This window comes from Struthio camelus, chromosome 6 (genome assembly GCF_040807025.1).
Source record: "Struthio camelus isolate bStrCam1 chromosome 6, bStrCam1.hap1, whole genome shotgun sequence".
Classification (NCBI taxonomy): Eukaryota; Metazoa; Chordata; class Aves; order Struthioniformes; family Struthionidae; genus Struthio; species Struthio camelus.
This window is the reverse complement of record NC_090947.1, coordinates 22,434,447-22,453,113: the sequence shown is the minus strand read 5'-3', so window position 1 is coordinate 22,453,113 and position 18,667 is coordinate 22,434,447. Positions and strand designations below refer to the sequence as shown.

At 41.7% G+C, this 18,667-nt stretch overlaps 2 protein-coding genes across 4 annotated transcripts in view; one reads left to right on the top strand and one right to left on the bottom strand.

The window, feature by feature from the left end:
- LOC104148527 (neurabin-2) overlaps window positions 1-5,180 on the bottom strand; it is a 135,212-nt gene extending 130,032 nt beyond the window's left edge. For both annotated transcript variants that reach the window (XM_009681743.2, XM_009681744.2), the window contains exon 1: window positions 5,108-5,180. The gene's annotated coding sequence lies outside the window, so the exon portion shown is untranslated. The remainder of the gene's footprint in view (window positions 1-5,107) is intronic.
- Window positions 5,181-5,619: 439 nt separating this feature from the next.
- The window catches only part of RAPGEF4 (Rap guanine nucleotide exchange factor 4), a 164,602-nt gene continuing 151,554 nt past the window's right edge, over window positions 5,620-18,667 (top strand). Inside the window, exon 1 of one of the 2 annotated variants that reach the window (XM_068948582.1) lies at window positions 5,620-5,806. In XM_068948582.1, coding sequence (XP_068804683.1) covers window positions 5,742-5,806 — 65 coding nt within the window. In that variant the 5' untranslated portion in view covers window positions 5,620-5,741. The remainder of the gene's footprint in view (window positions 5,807-18,667) is intronic. The other variant, XM_068948580.1, reaches the window with a different exon arrangement.

Here is an 18,667-nt window from a genome sequence, read left to right as displayed (position 1 = left end):
ACATGCTGCTAAACTTGTGCCAAGTCATAATACAAAAAGTGACTGCTGCATCATTTTTTGTTAGTGAGAAATGTTATCACAAATGTATTGTAATTAATGTTATGAATTTGAGAGAATTTTATTTCAAGGAATATAAAACTAATAAAATGCTCCCTGTTGCTGGCCTTTACTATGACATAAGCCTTTATTTCACATTGATTAAGAGAAGGCCAGTGTTAAATTAGGATGAGTAAAACGATGCAAAATGCAGCACTATACATGATGCATGGATAAGCAATCCTTTTCTGCTCAGAAAATCTGCATATGCAGGTATGGCATATATAAAATTGCACATACACTGTAAGTCCAGTTACCTCTTTTGGTTTCAGGAATTTAGGAAACAGCCCAGCCAGTTTCCTAAATGGCTGTCTCCAGCCATTTAGGAAATGTTTCCTAAATGTTGTCTCCAGCCCAGCTGAAGACAACAGCAAACTGCCAAATAATTTTAAAGACCTCAGAATATGAACTTTATTGTTTCACATAAAAATTGGCTCAGCTGTACTGCCTTTTCTCTGTCTTGCACCTGTGTTCATGCTATGCCTACTATATAGGACACTGTATGTTTTCTTTCCAGTATATCTGTTGCTAACTGTGTATCTGTATCCCACTTACACCTGTTTTGCTGCAGGCAATACTGACACCTTTTCTGGAATATCATGGTAGAGCTATTGCAAGAAGTATGGTAGAAGGGTTTCCCGAATAATGGGTGGGATTAGAGTCACTTGCTCAGGGGGAAAGGCTGATAGTGCCATGGTCTTTTTGAAGAAGGTGCTATGAAGCATACTGTGGAGGGGTCCTGAATCAATGAGGAGGACAGGAGCAAGAGAGAGAGGAGCAGGGAACGGTCTAGGAAGGAGGAGGTCTTAACTTGTGCTAAAAAAGTCTTTGCTATGTTATATGACGGGTCGAAAGAATTGTGTTGGAGGGGAGACTCAATATGTGTCTTGTAGGCTCCACAGGACAGCGTTATTAATACATGCATTGGTTTTGGTTTTGCACATCACATAGCATCACATCTTCTGCAGTGCTTGCAGCTTACAAATCCCTAAAGAACTCAAACTCTCCTGTCTTTATTTTGCTACATCTTGATTACTCCTTTGAAGTCAATGGGAGCTGTACAAGTGGTAATACATTTGGTTCCCACAACCCCAGCCATGCTGAAAGTGACACTGCTAGATTCTAAATCTGCATCATAATTCTGTTACACTCACTCATACTGACTTTTATTTACAGGATCTTTAAGTGATACGTTAGCTTAAACTGTTCTTTGAACTAGAATCTGTGTGCTCATTCTGGGCTTACGCTAATTAACTTGACTTCAGTATAGCAACAAAAAAACATGCTTAAAATTAGCTTAAGTGACTAACTCTGGACTCCTCACAAGAAATGGAAATCTTGAATGCTTTAAAGCTGGTGGAGCTGGCCTTATCTTACTCTGTCTCCCAATTGTATTTTAGGGACAAAGGATTGTAGCCAATGTCTTGCGCTATGAATTAGATTCAATTCGGTTAGTCTGAATTAGAATAGTCCTGAGGCTGAGCAATACTTCAACAGATACAGGAAGCAGAGGAGTACGTTGGTGGCTGGGAGCCAGCTGTGCTTCACCTAGGTTCTCTCCTGAACACAGATGGCCAAAACTGAGGACTGAGCTTTTGGGGTTTTGAGTGAGTTTGCTGCAAAATAAAATTGCTTTAGTGCGCTCACCACTGTGATGCCAAAGGACAGGTTACAGATTCTGCATCCACTAATTCCTCACTACATCATAACAGCAATTTCAATAGTATAGAATAGTATATAGAGCATCCAAAACTGCTGTAAAAATACAGCAAGCCTTACTGCTTTTTAACAGTTTAACAGTTGTTTGAAAGTTCATGATATAATTAATAGCGTAAAGAGGTTTCCACAGTAGACCTCTTTCATGCCCTGTTACTGTGCACACCTTAATAAATACTTTTAATAAATATTTTCTTCAAGCTCTAGCAACTATCATTTACTCTTTCAGATCAAGTTTTTCAGTTTTAGTAGGCTCCTGGTTTCTGGAAGATTTTGAGTAAGAGTTCTTTGGCCTTGTTTGAGTGAAAAAGTAAAGGAATAAGTATTTGTATTGGGAAGAAAAAGCAAAGAAATAGCTGAGATTTGAAATATGGTGTGATCTGCCTTATGTCCCATAACACAAACAACAGTCTGGACCCCGCACTTTCTGACTGTTAGTCTTAGAGGGACAGGAGAACTTGGAGGCTGGCTGATTTCTGTTTTACCCTGGCTTAAGAGCTTCAGTATGGCCCTGTCAGTCCTTTGTAAACTGTGGAAAATTAAAAAGCTAGCCGATCTTTCAGATATCTCGGCTGGCATATTTCCATTTCTCAGCAGCTGTCTGCTTTGGGAGCAGTTACCATCCCAACTTTTTGGCTGCATAGTGAAGTCTCATAAAATCGGATTGTAAGATGTCCCATTCGCCTTCTGTTCTAGAGAAAAAAATTAAATCTGCAACGTTATTGTGGAATTCCACAAATGCTGAAAAATAAAAATCCATTTCTGAGAAACATATATTCATCACCAGTCATTTTAATGGTACATCATCCTTCATGTTTTCTCAGGTGAAACTTCACAAAAGGTGTAATAGAAGGAATGTGTAGAAACAGGTGAGATTGAGCATGAGTGTGTTTTTGGCTACTAACAAAACTGAGTCTCAAATATCCTTTGGGTCCTCTCTTTTTCAAATGAGTGTGTAGCTTAGAAAAGTAATGAAGAATGGGCACTATGAGGCACCAGGAGGAGATCGGTCCTGACAGCAATGAAGTGCACTTCAGCATTTTGCTTCTAGCATATGCTCTTACTAGTAGGTAAGTGAGCACTCGACCCCATTAACGTAAGACCACTGCTCTTAAATGACATGTTATGGACTGAGTTCTCAAGAGTCACAGGATATTCTGCATTCTGTTTGACTTGGGTTATCTGTCCTATGAGATATATACTGCTTATTTGGTAGCTTGTACCTCAGGAGAACATGCCATGGGCCGGGTTCAGGAGTTATGATTTCAGCAGTCAGGAGCTCCTGACATTTCTGTGCAAATTGAGAGACTCTCGTCAACAGAGGCAATATCTGAACTCATCACATATTTATTTATTCCTTGCTTCACTAGTTTCTCTGAGGAGTTTCACTCACGTCTTAAGTAGAAATCTACACAATTACTCATAATTGAACTGCCATAGGTATATTTTGACTGTCCTGCTTTAACTGCTGTATAAGACGCCACTTCTGAGTGGAGTATGGATATATCCCAGGGTTCCTCATGTCATTATTCCTTGCCTAATCAGGGCCCGTCTAGCTTGCATAATCCACAACATGTTATACAGCTGTCACTCCACAAAAAGGTACATCTCTGAGCAGTGTCTGCCTACAGGTAGGCAATTGAGGAACATCCTCTCACACCTACATGCGCTGCGTTGGGACCAAAAGTACTGGGAACTGCAGGGGTCTGTCCCAGGCAGGTAGGTTGCTTGTCAGGGGTAGGCGCATGTGCACCGACACAGGTTTTACCACAAATTGCATCCCAGGAGAGTATTCCAAAGGTCTTGCCTTTTCAAGCAGGGACTGCTTTCTTCTGCTTACCAAGGAAGTATCCCTGCTTACTGCTGTTTATGGAGACCTAGTCTGTCCTCTAGTGGTTGGGTCACTGAACATCACACAGATGTGAAAGTACTTGGCAGAAGATGGCTTGAGTGAACACTAAACATTTGCAGCAGCAGCATTTTGCTGACTAAGCTACACTGTGGTTATGTACAAAATCGCTGCTACTGGTATGTGTAATGCTGTTTGTGTCAGTAAAACAGCCTATGATAAAAAGTAAAGGCCTTTTGCTAGGAATGACTTCTGGGCTGCTTCACAGGCCTGATGTCAGTAAGAAGAGCATCTACTACAGCTTGGAGTGCGTTGTGGGGAGCAAGGGCAGTAACGGCTGCCTTGTGTGATTGTTCTGGAAGGAAAACTGCAATTATGTAGAATAATGTGTTTAACCTTCTATAAGGGAAGTGCAAAATTAGTGAGCCTTAGTGCGTCACCTATAATGTACATACTACACTATAAATCATTGGGAATTTAGATTATTTTTTACACTTGAACCTCTTGCTCTGCTGTTGGCTCCCAAACACTTATATATTGAAGAATGAAAAACATTGATTTTCCTCAAGTAGACTGATTTGCTTAGATGCAAGAATTTCTCATTTTCCCCACCAGGGACTGCAGCAAAGGAAGAGCTGCAGCTTTGATCTCAGTGACTGGTGGCCTCCTCCATTCCTCTGGCATGTACTTTAATTTTTTTAAAGGCAAAATAAAAGAATCTGCTTTTGTGCCATTTTCCTCTGCTCTGTCTCCTCTGCTCATTTCTTAGGCACGTCCTTTTAGCACAAGGGATTTTAGATACATTTCCTTAGATTTTTGATCCTACTGATCAGAACCTTGATGTTAACATTTATTTCTGTGAAAGTGTTGAAGGAGCCGTGGCAGAAATTTGGCCGTTGAACATAGATGTGAAATGTGAAGTAGTGCATGTATATGAGAAAGTGATACTTGGTGCAGCAAAAGACATTAGAACAGAGAGCAAAGAAGACAGCTCATGGAGAATTGTGGGAAGTCACTGTCAGATTATTGGCATCTGAATTAATTGTTTGTGTCCACACTATAAAGCAGAGAGGAGTTAGGAGCCTGAAGGAAGCCACAGTTTAGTTTTACTTTGCTATCATCTGCATGTAACTTCAAACATCCTGCTGAGCTTTGTGCAGCTCCCTACCCTTCTCCCATGCTACTCAAGGCAGGCTGTGTTGACTCTTAAGCTGAAGCTTATGGTTACACACAAATACTTGGGAAGATACAATCTAGATCCTGACATGTTTTGTAGAAAACATTTCACACTGAGCTTTGCAAAACCTGGCACTCAGGGAGACCTGCTGCTCTGCTCATCACCTTTCCAATTACGCCTGTACTAGCACCCTGAAAGCAGCTGCATTTTGCAGGCCAGGCGAAGGCCACAGAGCCAGGTGGCTGTATTACATGGTACCCCAGACTTACCCTTCTCTTGCCGCATGCTGAGCTCCTCCCCGTTGCTAAGTCCCATCCACAGGCTGCACTGCTCTGCTCAATCCTCACCTACAATAAACCAGAGCCTTCAGGACACGGTGTCGCGGAAGAGCACGGGATGGATGGCAGGCTGGGGGAAGGCTTCCCAAACACTCCTCAGATAAGGAGTACACCTTCCCTCCATCCTGCTAGCGTGGGCTAGCGGGGGGCACGGCAGTCTGCGGAGCTGCTAAAAGACCCGTGAGCTACTTCTTACAATTAAAGAGCCTGTACTCCCCCGCAGCCCGGTCAAGGGCATCTCTGGCCCAGCCGCGGCCCCGGCCCTCCCCGGAGGGCCGCAGCGCTGCGGGCTGGGGCGCGAGGCCGCCACGCAGCCCACGCGGGCGGACACGCGGCCCACGCGGCGCTCCGCACCCGCTGCCTGCGGCGGGGCGGGCGGCGGCGGCGGCGGCGGCGGCGGGGCCCGGGCGAGCCCATCGCGCCGCGCGCGGAGGGAGGGAAGGAGGGAGGGCGGGAGCGAGGCAGGACGGAGCGACCGACCGACCGGCGGGCGGGGGGAGCCGCCGCCGCCGCCGCCGCCAGCCGCCGCCAGCTCGGCCGCAGCGCGGTCTGATCCCTGCCCAACATGGTCGCTGCTCACACCTCCCACTCCGCATCCTCCGGCGAGTGGATCGCTTGCCTCGATAAAAGGTATCGGCACCTTCACAGGAGCGTGTGTGTGTGTCTGTCTGTGTGTCTGTGCGCGGCTAACCTGCCTCTCCGCTCCGCTGCGGATCCTGCCTTACGTAAGGAGCGGGCAGGTGGGAGGCACAACGCCCGGAGGAAGCAGCGGCGGGCTGGGGAGGGGGGTAGGCTGAGGGGGTGAACTCGCTCCTGGCAGCGGCAAGGACGGGCCGGTCGCCAGCGGGACAGCCGCTCTCCGCCGGGCTCTGCTGCCCGGGGAATACTGCACGTGCTGGAGGAGGGGAGCTGCAGGGCGGGGAGGCGGCGGCGCGGCGCGGCGGCCCGTGAGGCTGGGGCTGCCGGGCGGCCCCCGCGCTGCCCGCCATGGCGGCCCCCCCGCTGCCCGCCGGGCTCCCGCCCGCGCCGCGCACAGCACCTCACGGCACCTCCCCCCACGGCCCCGCGCCCTTCCGTCATGGCATCTCACAGGACCGCACCGCCTCGCCTGCCCCTTCACCGCCCCGCACTGCTATCACCACCGCACCGCACCGCGCCTCACCACGTTGCACCTCACCACGTTGCACCTCACCACGTTGCGCCTCACCGCATCTCACCTTGCCGCATGTCACCTCACCTCACCACGTCGCACCTCACCTCACCACGTCTCACCTCACCTCACCGCACCTCACCTCACCTCACTGTACTGCGCCTCACCGCATCTCACCTCACCGCATCTCACCTCACCGCATCTCACCTTGCCACATATCACCGCACCGCACCTCACCTCACTGTACCACATTGCATCGCACCGCATCGCACCGCATCTCACCTCACCACGTCGCACCTCACTGTACCGCATCGCACCGCACCGCACCTCACCTCACCGCATCTCACCTCACCACATCGCCCCTCACTGTACCGCATTGCACCTCATCTCACCTCACTGCATCTCACCTCACCACATTGCGCCTTACTGCGCCTCACTGGATCTCACCTTGCCGCATATCACCTCACCGTACTGCACCTCACCTCCCTGTACCATGTCACACCCCACCTCACCATGTCTCACCTCACCTCAGTGTGCCGCATCGCACCTCACCTCACCGCCCCTCACTGCATATCACCACCACACCGCATCGTGCGCCTCACGTCACCGCACAGCGTCGCACCTCACCACGTTGCACCTCACTGCATCTCACCTTGCCGCATGTCACCTCACCTCACCACGTCTCACCTCACCGCACTGCACCTCACCGCACCGCACCGTACTGCACCACACCGCATCTCACCTCACCACATCGCCCCTCACTGCGCCTCATCACATCTCACCTCACCGCATCTCACCTTGCCACATATCACCGCACCGCACCTCACCTCACTGTACCACATCGCACCGCATCGCACCTCACCACATCGCACCTCGCAGCACCACACCACACCTCACCTCACCGCGCCGCATCTCACCACCCCTCACCTCGCTGCATCTTGCCCAGCCGCCTCGTTGATCTGGCAGGGAAGGAAAGAGCCCGGCCCCGAGCACTCCGCCGTGCGGGCGGGTGAAGGTCCCTTGGCCGGGCGTCGTGCTGCGGCGGGCAGCGCCAGCCTCCCCGGGGCGGCACGCCTCGGGGCTGGCCGTGGGCTGAGCGCTCACAGCAGGGCCTGCTCTTGGACCACGCGATGGGGCTCGCGGTGAACGCAGCGCGTTAGTTATCGCTTGTTGTGTTCAAAGGTGAGGTATTCCCTTAAAAAATATAGATAGTAAATATATATTTTTTTTAAGACATTTTTTGAAGTGCTTTCCCCAGGGTCTAGGAGAAGAAGAGGAAAGTGAATCTTGCAGTGTCTAGTAAAACCATGGTGGATGGTTTATACATCCTTTGCTATATCATTACCTTTAACACTTACTCGATTCAAAAGTGAAATCAATCTATTTCTGACTGCTCACTGTGTCTCTTGTAGTCTAGGACAATATTAAAAAAAATTAGAACAAAAATAACTGTACACAGTTTAAGCAAAGATATCAGATATCACTTATACAGAAGTACAGCTATTTGCTGAGTATCGTTAGGCAGATTTTGACAGCTGACATCATTTGGGGCTGTGTTACAGAGAGAATCTTTTGTATACGTAGAAGAAATTGTCTCCTCTCATCATTTCTACCATTTCCAGGTAACTATCTTAGTGTGAGTAGGACTGCACCTCTAATTGTGTTTCCCTTAATAGTCCAAGCAACAAACTGCAAGAGGCTAAAGAAACTTTCAGACCGGTCACCTACCACAAATAATGTCAGTCAGCCTCCCCGATCCCTCTCTGTAGCACAGGATTTAATTTAAAGGAAAAAAAAACATAACTGTTTAGAACTTAAATAATATGTATAAATGTTGAAAGTATTCTAGACATAAATTCAGGTGATGGTAACCTAGTCATACAAAAACAAATGATAGGGAAGCTGAGGACCTGATTCATCACTCTATAGACTGACACTGAATGAGCGTGAAGAAGTAGAGAATGAGCCCCAGTACTTTTAAATAGGTGGGCCCGTCATTTCTTAGGCTACTTAAATGTAATAGATTATGACATTTAAATTGAGAATTAAAATTCAGGGGTTCATGCTTAATGAGGAGTCGTGGGGAGTGAATGATGTTTTTAGGAAACACATTGAAGTATTTCATTTAGAAGTTTCTCTGCCCTTTTCTTTCTTTCTTTCTTTCTGTCTATCTATCTGTGTGTGTGTGTGTCTATCTCTCTATCATTAAGATACAGGCGATTTTTACTATAGGAGTTTTGTTAGAGCTGTTAAGATGAAACTTTTTTTTCCCTTTTTCTCACTTGGAGTAAGCTAGTAGCACCTGTTTGTTGAATGGAAAATATCACTTACAGTTGCCCTGAAGGACTGTTGAAGCAGCATGCTTTCCAGAAGACAGTCGGGATGTGGGACGAACCCAGGATGTGAGAGATTGTACGCTTTTTTCTTGTTCCTGCCATACTTTTACTTTGTGACCATAGGAAGTACACATACATGTTTTGTTCTTCTGTTTTTCCATTTAAAAAATACACTTAAAGCTATATTGGAGACATACTATAAGAGTCTAGGTAGTATTAGGTTTAGCATTTTTGAATAATTTATACACTTGTATTGCTACAGTGTATTTTCTTTGGATGATCTGTTGTTGCTTTACTAATTTGAGTTATCGTGTAATTTCTATGCATTTTAGGTATTTGTCTTTTTCTTTATCTTAAAGCATTTTCTAACCTAGCTGTGGATTCTCTAAGTATAGGACCATTCATTGAGTCAATTCACTGTAGGAAATTATGTATTTTAATTAACTATTTAAGGCAGTTTTGATGTGTTTTAATAAATAAATAAATATATATATTTTCAGGAGGAAGGCAATTCTACAACTTCTCTTGTATAAGGAGAGTCTCAGCAAAGACAATTTAAATGACATGGAATATGGATTATCTAACTTCATTCTTTAAAAAAAAGGGAATTTTACTTTAACTGGAAATAGCAAAACCCATTATGTACGGTAATGATGTGACGTTAAGTGCATGGCATGTTTCTCCCCAAGTCACATACCAAACTAGAACTACTAACATCTAAAATGCAAGCATGTTTTAGATGTTAAACTAATAAAGAACTATCAAAATGTTTTATGAGAAATGTTATTACTGTGTGGGGTACTGTGGGCTAGGGCCGCCAATGCTTCAACCATGCAACTTCCGGATGTGGTTACTAGCCACAAAAGCCAAAGATCGGCACTTAAAAGTCAAATACAGAGGACAGTATTTATATATAAAGTCACGAGCCCGAAGGTAGTGAAAGGCAGGAACAGAAAAGGTCAGAAAACTATGCTCTGTCAATAATATTTTATTTTTGCAGCAGAGAGAGATGATCAGCAGTTAGCAAATGTGTATTCTGGTTGCACCAGGACATGTAAATCATTTCTCTGGTAAGGAAACCAATCCTTCTATCCTTGAAATAAATAATTGTCTTACCACTGGTTTCCTAAGGACCAGAAGCATTCTTCTGTATGCCCTATCTGTGCATAATTAGAAGAAGGTTGCTGGTTTATGCATGTGTGTATATTTAGCCAAGGAACAATGTCTTCCCTACTCTCAAGGCTTCTTTTAAACCAAAAACTATCTAAGTAGGTCTCCATGTAGACATATAATTACTGCATAGTAGGCAAAGTATTTTTTATATAATTATGATTTCTGTAAACCTGATCATAGCTTCTAATTCAAAGAAGGATTTTAACTGAATTCAAATACAAACTTTTAAATGATGTACAGTGTTCACAACAGTCAGATCATCCTAGGATTTAATATCTGCTATGGTATCATGTGTTTTCTCCTGTATTAAATATAACCTTCAGTGCCGTAGCCGACTGGAGGAGCAGATCACAGAGCAAAGCATGTAACTTTTGCTAGCCTGTTGTGCTAAGAATGTTGTGATCTTTGCTAAGCTGTTTATAAATTATTTAAGTATGGAAGAGTGTTTTGAGGACGTATTGTACATAGTGAGTTTTTATATCCTTGTCATCCTGGTAGACTTTAGACTTGCGTTATTTACATCTAAGAAAACCAAAATAACACCTACCAGATAATGTCTCAGATCTATTCCTTAAGCCAAGCTCCCACAGATTTGAACGTAAGTTCAGACTAAAACTAGATAACAACAACATCCTTGAATTAGGATTTGTCTTTTAGTTCATTGTAACATATACTTGAGATGTAAGTTTTTCTCACAGGCTTAGCAGTCAACAGGACTTCTGTGATTATACGGATAGGCTAGAAAGAAGAACTGTTAATCTAAAAGGAGAATTTTTGGTAGCAGAAATAAGAAGGAAAATTATTTTACTTAGCTTGTCATCTCCTGCAACGTATTATCTCAAGGATACTGGGATATATACTTTATTAATATTAATATTTTAAAATTGCTTTATGGCACTATTTACTTTTAAAGATATTTTAAGAAATTGAAAAGAATACAGTGATTTCTATATATTTTTAAATTTCTAGACTTGCTTTTTATTTATAATAAATCCATATAAATAACTTCATCATTTTCCACTTAGGTGGGATCAGAACAAAATCTTGGACATACATTGCAGCTCCTATTGGCCTTTGTGCTTGGGGTTTCCTCTCTGTAATATGGGGCTAAGATGGTGTATGCTTGGACCAAGTCTGGGTGGGGATATATTTGCAGCAGGCACCAGGATGTGGAAACTCAGAGACAGAACAGTATAGACATAGCCTGACTGCTTTCTAGCATTCATGCAAAAGTGCGGTCTTCTGAGAGTGATGCATAATACCAAATTTTTCTTTCTGCATCATGCAACTCATTTTCTAGTCCAATGCAAAGGTGCAGTCTTTGATGAATAATAAAAAAAGCCCTTTTTCTTTCCACCTCTCCTTAGAGAGACCAAAATAAGTATTAGTATAGCCTGCCGTAAGCTCTCAACTCTCTGCATTTTGTTGAATACATGAATTCAAAATAACACATAGCAAGAGCGTGAGTTGTATCCTGAGCAAATTTAAGCTATTTTATTCCATGTCATCACAGGTTTAGGCTTCTCTGTAGTATCAGCTCCCATTTGTTCCATGTGGTTTTACAGTAAGTCATAAGTTTTATGGAAATGTGTTAAGAGGAAGACAAAATGATTGCCCTGGAACTGATGTATATAAACGTCCTGGCCCACCAGAGCGGACTAATGAGTGCAGTGCCCATTAGGACATACTATACTCGAGTTTATGTGGAAATCTTCTGGAGTGGCTGGACGATCAGTGTATAGTCTTGCAACGATAGGGTTTCTCTTTTACCAGACACAACTGAAAACCTACCTAAACTGTCATTGTCTGAGTTACTTCTGGCATGTTGTTAGCATTTAATCCCTGAAGTCCTATATTCTGTGCAGAATTCTGTACAGCAGTTAATGATGCAGCATTTTTTAAAATATTGCTATCTTTCTTCCTTCGGTCCTTTAGATTGAGGGCCTAATTCTCATCTACCCTAATTAAGGCTCTTTGTGCAGTCCTGCCAGTCATACTTGCATTGCTAGACCAATGTGAAGGTGGGGTGTGATCTGAATGGAAAAAAAAAGTAGAGTTGTGTGAAGATTCCTATACTTGTAGAGGGGAAAGAGATTTATGACTTCTAAACTAATGTTACTCAGAGCCTGGAAATGCAGATTTCATTGAAAATAATGTGCATGCCAGTTGTTTTGTGTTAGTAAAAGCAGGAGTGTTATTGATAACTAGCATTCCTAAAGAGAGCGAGTGTTCTGTTTTGATGTTTTTACTTTTTTCATGAAGAATTATTTTTGCAAGTTAAAATTCTATTTTAACAAAATCCGGTATTCCAGCAGAGGAATAAAAAATCAACAAACCAGCTAATTGAAAATCATGTCCTGAAAGACAGGTGGTCATTGGATATTTATCAAATACAAGTATTTTTTCATATCCAGCATGACATCTGTTTTCCCTCTGCATCTTATTATTTGTTGCACTTAACAAGCTCATCATTCTTATACTTCCTTCTTCTGTTATTATTTTCTGTGCTGTATTTGACATGATTGCAACTCTTACTGTCCTGCTGCTTAATCAATATCTTCAATGAATGTTTCCTGAAGTGACTTTCCGCTTCATCCTTGAATTCGGCAGCTGTCAAAATGTGTGTATGCCCATGGAAATCTGAAGAAGTTATTTCATAGTTGCTGTAAGTTTTAAATATTCATTGGCTGTAAAAATGCAGACCCTAAAAGGGTAGAGGTGCGTTTAGTATAGCGTATTTGTGGATGGCAGTGGCCAGGGTTTGAATCAAAGTGTATCATCACTTGTGCATATTGTTCAATAATAATTTTCATTTGCAATGTATCTCAGAGTCTGTCTTCATATTAAAGTGCTTTTAATGTCTATTATGAAGCTGCAGTGCTGGGGAATGTAATTTCATCCAGATCTACTTCTATCAGATGGAATGTTAACTGTCCTGAGCCCCAGCTCATGTTTATGAAAGTTGGAGAGTTTTTTATTCAATAAGGTTTAGCCACACTTTGGTTACAAAGCATGTTCCATACATAAAAGTGTGCATAAATAAAAGGAAAAAATTTCCTTGCAAATTTATTCTTTTCCCTTGAATTGAAGTATTTTGTCTTTTTAAAAAACATATAGTGAAAAAAAATCTATTTTTATGTTTTATTCCCTGTTATAGCTATTCTGTTAAAATAATGTATTTTTAGCTCAAGATAAATCTTTATGATGTCATTACTCAACAAATTTATATTGTTGTTATTCCACTGTTTACGTAGATCTAAAATTGACCTGTTGGAAGCATACATAAATTGTTATTCAGTAGAGGATGTAAAGAAATGAAGCATACTTGATTGTTCTGTCTGTCTAGTCCTCTGGTAGTTTTTCAGCGCATTGGCTACTTTCAGACTGAGTTGAAAGCACAAATATAATTAACTTCCTTCACTTTTCATGAAAACGAGTGTGTAGTAAAGGGGAGAGCCCCTCATTTACATCCTTTGGCCCTCACTGAGGAAGGTAGAGGTCAACTGTTAAAAATTCTGTTTGACAGCCAGTTGGTCTGCATTTAACTGGCTTTTCAATGAGCACCTACATAGATCTGGATTATCTACAGCATTTCTGTGCCTTGCATAGCAGGATGTTAGAGATCATTGCAGGAGGTCTGGGTTTACGGACAGTAGCAATCTGTTGGAAACTAATCATCATCAGTTTTACTGCTTCTGTAGCATTTTTTTTAAACCGTAACTCTGGAATGATTTGTATGTATAACAATTCTAGGGAAGAGGGTTGAAATTAAGTTTCATTTTCTGTGTGCCACAGGAAATGTGAAAACAGGAATCCTAAAATCTCAGAAAAAGAGAAAGCAAAAGAACTGTAATGTGATTGTTTTTTGAAAAAGCCGTGGTGAGGGGACAAGGGAAGGAGGAGCTGAAATGTGAATGTTGAAAACTTTAGTTTGGTAATACTGCCTTACCAAGTGCAAAGTGCATCTTCAGAAGAATTTGATTGCCTTCTGTTCCCCAGAAAGTAAACCCTAATCTGGACATTACTTCAGATTAAAAGTAACTTCATTTACAGATTTTGGTCCCTTACCATAGGTCTAAAGTGTTTTGCTAGGTCAGTAGTATCCCTCCCTTAACCCTTTCTTTTCTTTAAGAGAAATAAAAAGTCTGAGCTCTACAGCAGTGCTTGGAGGAGAGAGGTGTTTCAGTGTCATCCTGCTCTCACTGATACAAGGGAAGAAATGATATATTGGTACTGATATTGTGCTGCATCCTCCTTTACTTTTCTGCCTGACAGGAAAAGTTGGGAGAAAGTACAGCTAGTACAAAGGAATGGTCTGGGTTGAAATGGCCTCCTACCCCTTCTTTGCTCACATTTCAAAGCAAAATATATTTACGAATACTAGTAAAATTCACTAAATGGTCCATGGTAGTGGTTACTGGTAGCTTCTAGCTCACAGAGTTTGTCTTTGCGTCTTCAGAGAGATGTTTCAGTTTTAACCCCGAGACAAACTAGTTTTATTTTTTCTATTATGTACTGTGATGTTACATTTTCTACTACAAACAGCCTCTCCAGTGAGAGACATAAATCATATCTGTTCATCCTTCATGGGCAGTTCATTGTGGTCTGAAATACAATATTGCTCTTCTAAGAGTTTAAAAGATCAAGGAAAGGAAATGGATCTCAGTTTTTTTCACTCATTTAGATCAAGGTTCAGATTTTTGAACAGATGTTATACAAATAAATATTTTAAAATTTTAGAGGTGTCTTGGCAAAGAAGGTAAAACTAGCTGTCTTCTGTCTTTTCTTTTTCAAGTGTCAAACCAATTATGAGGAAGAACCCCAAAAAAAGACATATCATGTATGTTAGAAGAGAAAGTAATAAATTATAGTTAGGAGATCACAGTAAAAAAGAAATAAAAATCCCCGACTCGTTTCTTTCTTCTAAGTTAACAAGTATATTTCTACATGTAACTGATTATACACTGGTAATGGCAGTGGTTCTGGTGATTTCTGTATTTCAAGGCACATGCAAACATTCAAATATGTAACCCTGACACCACCAAAACAGTTTATTTTATGAAGGTCTATATGTTACATATGAGCAGAAATGCTTGCTCAAATTCTATGTAGGTGAAGAATAATTGCAGTTCTCCTCTATATGTGTTTTTAACTCTGACCTTGAATAGTTTGCACTTTAAAATATGCAATAGCTTTCTGAAGATATACTTCTGGCAGTTCTGTATTTTTTTTAATAATCTCCTGTTAACAGCGAGTCAAGCAGAAACATTGTCAGGAAAATTGCTTTTTTTTTTCTGTATAGAAATACATGCTGGAAATCTCGACAACCAAATAAATCGGGGGTAAAGTGTCTTTTAAAGAAGCCTTATTGAACAGGGATGTATAACAAGTATTGATACTGTTACTCGTGTGTAGCTGTGATGTTTTATTGCTATATACAACCTGTAAAGAAACAGAAAGAAGCAGAAGATAGATGATGTGTCTTATGTGAAAACATTTATGCCCGATAAGACCTACTGTGCAGTACTCTGAAGAGGCAAATTAGTAATATAAATAAGGACCTGGATAAAGCATTCAGTGGTCAAACAAAGCAGAAAGGCTTGTAGGTTAGTGAAAAAAAATGTAATACTCCTACTTTATCTTTTATCATTTCATGATCAGTTTGCATTCCTGCCTTGTAATACAAGAAATGCTTACCTCATGTGGCTGCAGTGAAATCAGATATCAGCACTGTACCATTAAGAAATAAATCCAGGGAAGAACACATTAAATTGAAGATCGTAAGTGGGAGTCTCCCATGTATTGCCCTTAAGGGTAAGAGATATTAAGTGTGAACTTCTTGTTTCTGAATCAGTGTCGAATGACACATGGTTTTGTCCTTGCATTTGCTATGGTCATGGCGTGACATTTACCCAGTTGTGATGGCTGGGCCAGTTAGTGAAGTGTGGGCATTACAGCAGCTGCTAAATCTCTTTCTGGGCTTGAAAATTCCCCCTGCAGACTTGAGGGAAATCAGGGTATGGTAGGAGCTACCCCACAAAGAAGAGGAAAAGTTGGGAAATGGGATAAAAGCTGAGTTTTTTAGCAAATAAGGTGAAGGCAGATTTATCGCTTTCATGGTTTGCATGATTTGTTTTACTTAAAAATTATTTTAAATACATCTGAGTGAGGTTGAGGGCAGCCTAGAGAGAAGGTGGGAGCTTCACTGGATAGAGTCATAGATTTTTTTACCAGGAGGATGGCCTTGCCTTAAAGTGCTTCTGCTGTAGCTGATATCTCTCCCAAACTGGTGAGAGCTGAAGGATTTTAACTGATTTAAAAGAGAGTTATCCACACTTTCAGATTCAACTATGGTCATATTCCATAAATGAAACTAGAGCTTTCAAGAACAGCAGTACATTTAGGGAAGGATGGAAGCTTTAGTAGAGATCCCAGTGGATTTCTTTAAATCACATACTTGAAGCCTCGCTGAAATGGATTTTTTAACTTCTGATGCCAGTAGTTATCAAGTTACAGCTCTGCAGCACCAGCAGTGGGGGAACACTTCAGTAGTACAATAGCGTCCGCGTGACAGAACAGAACAGAAGGAGATACTCAGCAGCACTGTCTTTAGTGCAGGGGGGCTTCTCTGTAGTGGTGTGGTGTGGTGATCATGGAGGAATGGCTTCAGATGCTCTGATCCTGGTTCCTGCAAAAGCCTTTCCAAAGGCTAGGTAGGGGGTGCAGGGAGACTCCCCCTCTCTGGGGGTGACCTTTGTAACCTGGTGAGAGAATAGTTCCTGTCTGGATTAATACCACTGGACCAATATCAGTGTGACTATAGTGACAGTAAATTTTGAATAATTGGCTATCTGTCATTAGTTGTACTTTTCTAATTATAATTTAATTATTAATGTTCTAAGAAGCATTTTACTATATTATTTGTTTAAATATTATTCCTAACCCTGCTTTAACAAAAGCCAAGTTTTCAGCAAGCTAATAAGGTAGCTGCAATGAGGAAGAAAGTTAATTTATATTATCCTGTACTGATGTTGTTCCACGCCAGGCAGCTTGTACTTAGAAAACAAAATTTGGATTCATAAATAGGTTTGTTAATGTTGATTTAGTGATGATGACAATAGTTATAATGCTGATAATTTTATTAAAAAATATTTTGGTCAATGTGATCAAAGCTGAATTTTGCAGGCACGTGGAGAAACCATTAATTGACAACGTGGTGCTTCAATATTCCCAATACATTCTCTCGCTAATTAAAAATGTTATTTTAAAAGCAGTGTGACTGTTACAGATTATAAGCACCTAACAGCAATGACTTTGAGTACTACTGCTGTTACTCTTATACTACAGTCTGGAGTTTTTACAGATGCAAAATTCGGTGTCCTAGTGAAGACCAAGGGCTACCTCTGCTTGGGACACCTAGCATTGATAGATTTCATCTGGCTGCTGCTTTTTGGGGAAAACACAACTGGAGAAGCCACCTTTTCTAAGATAGGTTAACAGTTAAATCATTCATTGAAAGCCACTCCCAAATTCTAGATGAGTTTCCAAATGCGCTAGATCAAAATATATACCCTCCTAGTAAAAATATTTGTGAAAAATCAGATATACACAATAATATCAAACCTGGTATATTTTGTATATTTTGAGAAAAGGCTACTGAAACAAATGGCTTACAATAATGAATTATTAAGAAACATTGTAATGAAAATATAAATTTTCAGATAGCTACTATGCATACTGCTTAGAAGCTTGGATTCCTCTTTTTTGTATAGAGCGTGTCTGCATGTCCCCCTTTTAATGGTCACTTCACACACTCCTACTACTGCTAATACAAAGCACTGTAGGTCAGCTACTTGCTGAAGTAAGTCACTGGGAACACATCATTTTAATCTTTCCCAGTAAATATGGATTTTGGTTTCTGAATGCTGTGCTGATGTTTAAGACCCTGTAGAGCGTGGCTCAGTCACCTGTAGGAACGCCTGTCCTTCCACGACGACTCGCTTTACTGGGGTGGCAGAGCAGTTTTGTTAGAAGTGCTTTCCCTGCAGGTAATCGGCCCCACAAGATATTCCTTGCCACATCAAGGGAATTGAGCCCTTACTCTCGCCTTGTGCTGAACCGGATGGCAACTCCCTCTCTTTAGCCTTCAGCAGCTCTCAGAAAAAAGAGCACCCACGCATTCTATGATTAACTCCCCCCAAATACTTAAGCTTGTCCTTTTGGCAGAACCAGAAGTAAGAGAGATTTCTGCACTTACATTTCAGGAAAAACACTGAGAGAATAGAGTGTTGATTAAATTTATAAAACCTGTGGCATATTATTTGCTAATCCTGCTTGCTTTTTCCCTGTCTCACTGCATCAAACAGTTTAAAAACACAAGCACTCAGATCCTGCAGTAAATTCCATACAAATGAACTGATGGACTGCTACAACGTTTGGTATGGGCAGCTGTGTGAATGAAAGTCTCGCACACAGCGTTTTTCTAGGAAAATGGGATATACTGAGAATCATTACCATTTCCTTTTCTTTACTTGTCAAGTTTGGCTGCTAATTTTGAGACTCCATAAATTAAGGGAGTTAGCATTCTAAGTGCTAGTGCGGTTTGGGTAGGGATTTTGTATAAATGGATTTTAACTCTGCAAGCTGTACCTCCTAATCTTCTTAAAAGGGTTTTGACAAGAGAAATAATGCTTATTAGTATCTGTCAGCTAGAGCACAGTTAAAAAAAAGATGTAGATGAAAATCTTACTTGAAAGATTTCAAAAGGGACCTGTTGTAGTTGATTGTGGTTTGAAGTGGTAAAAGAATATCACTGTGACATAGAAGCAACCA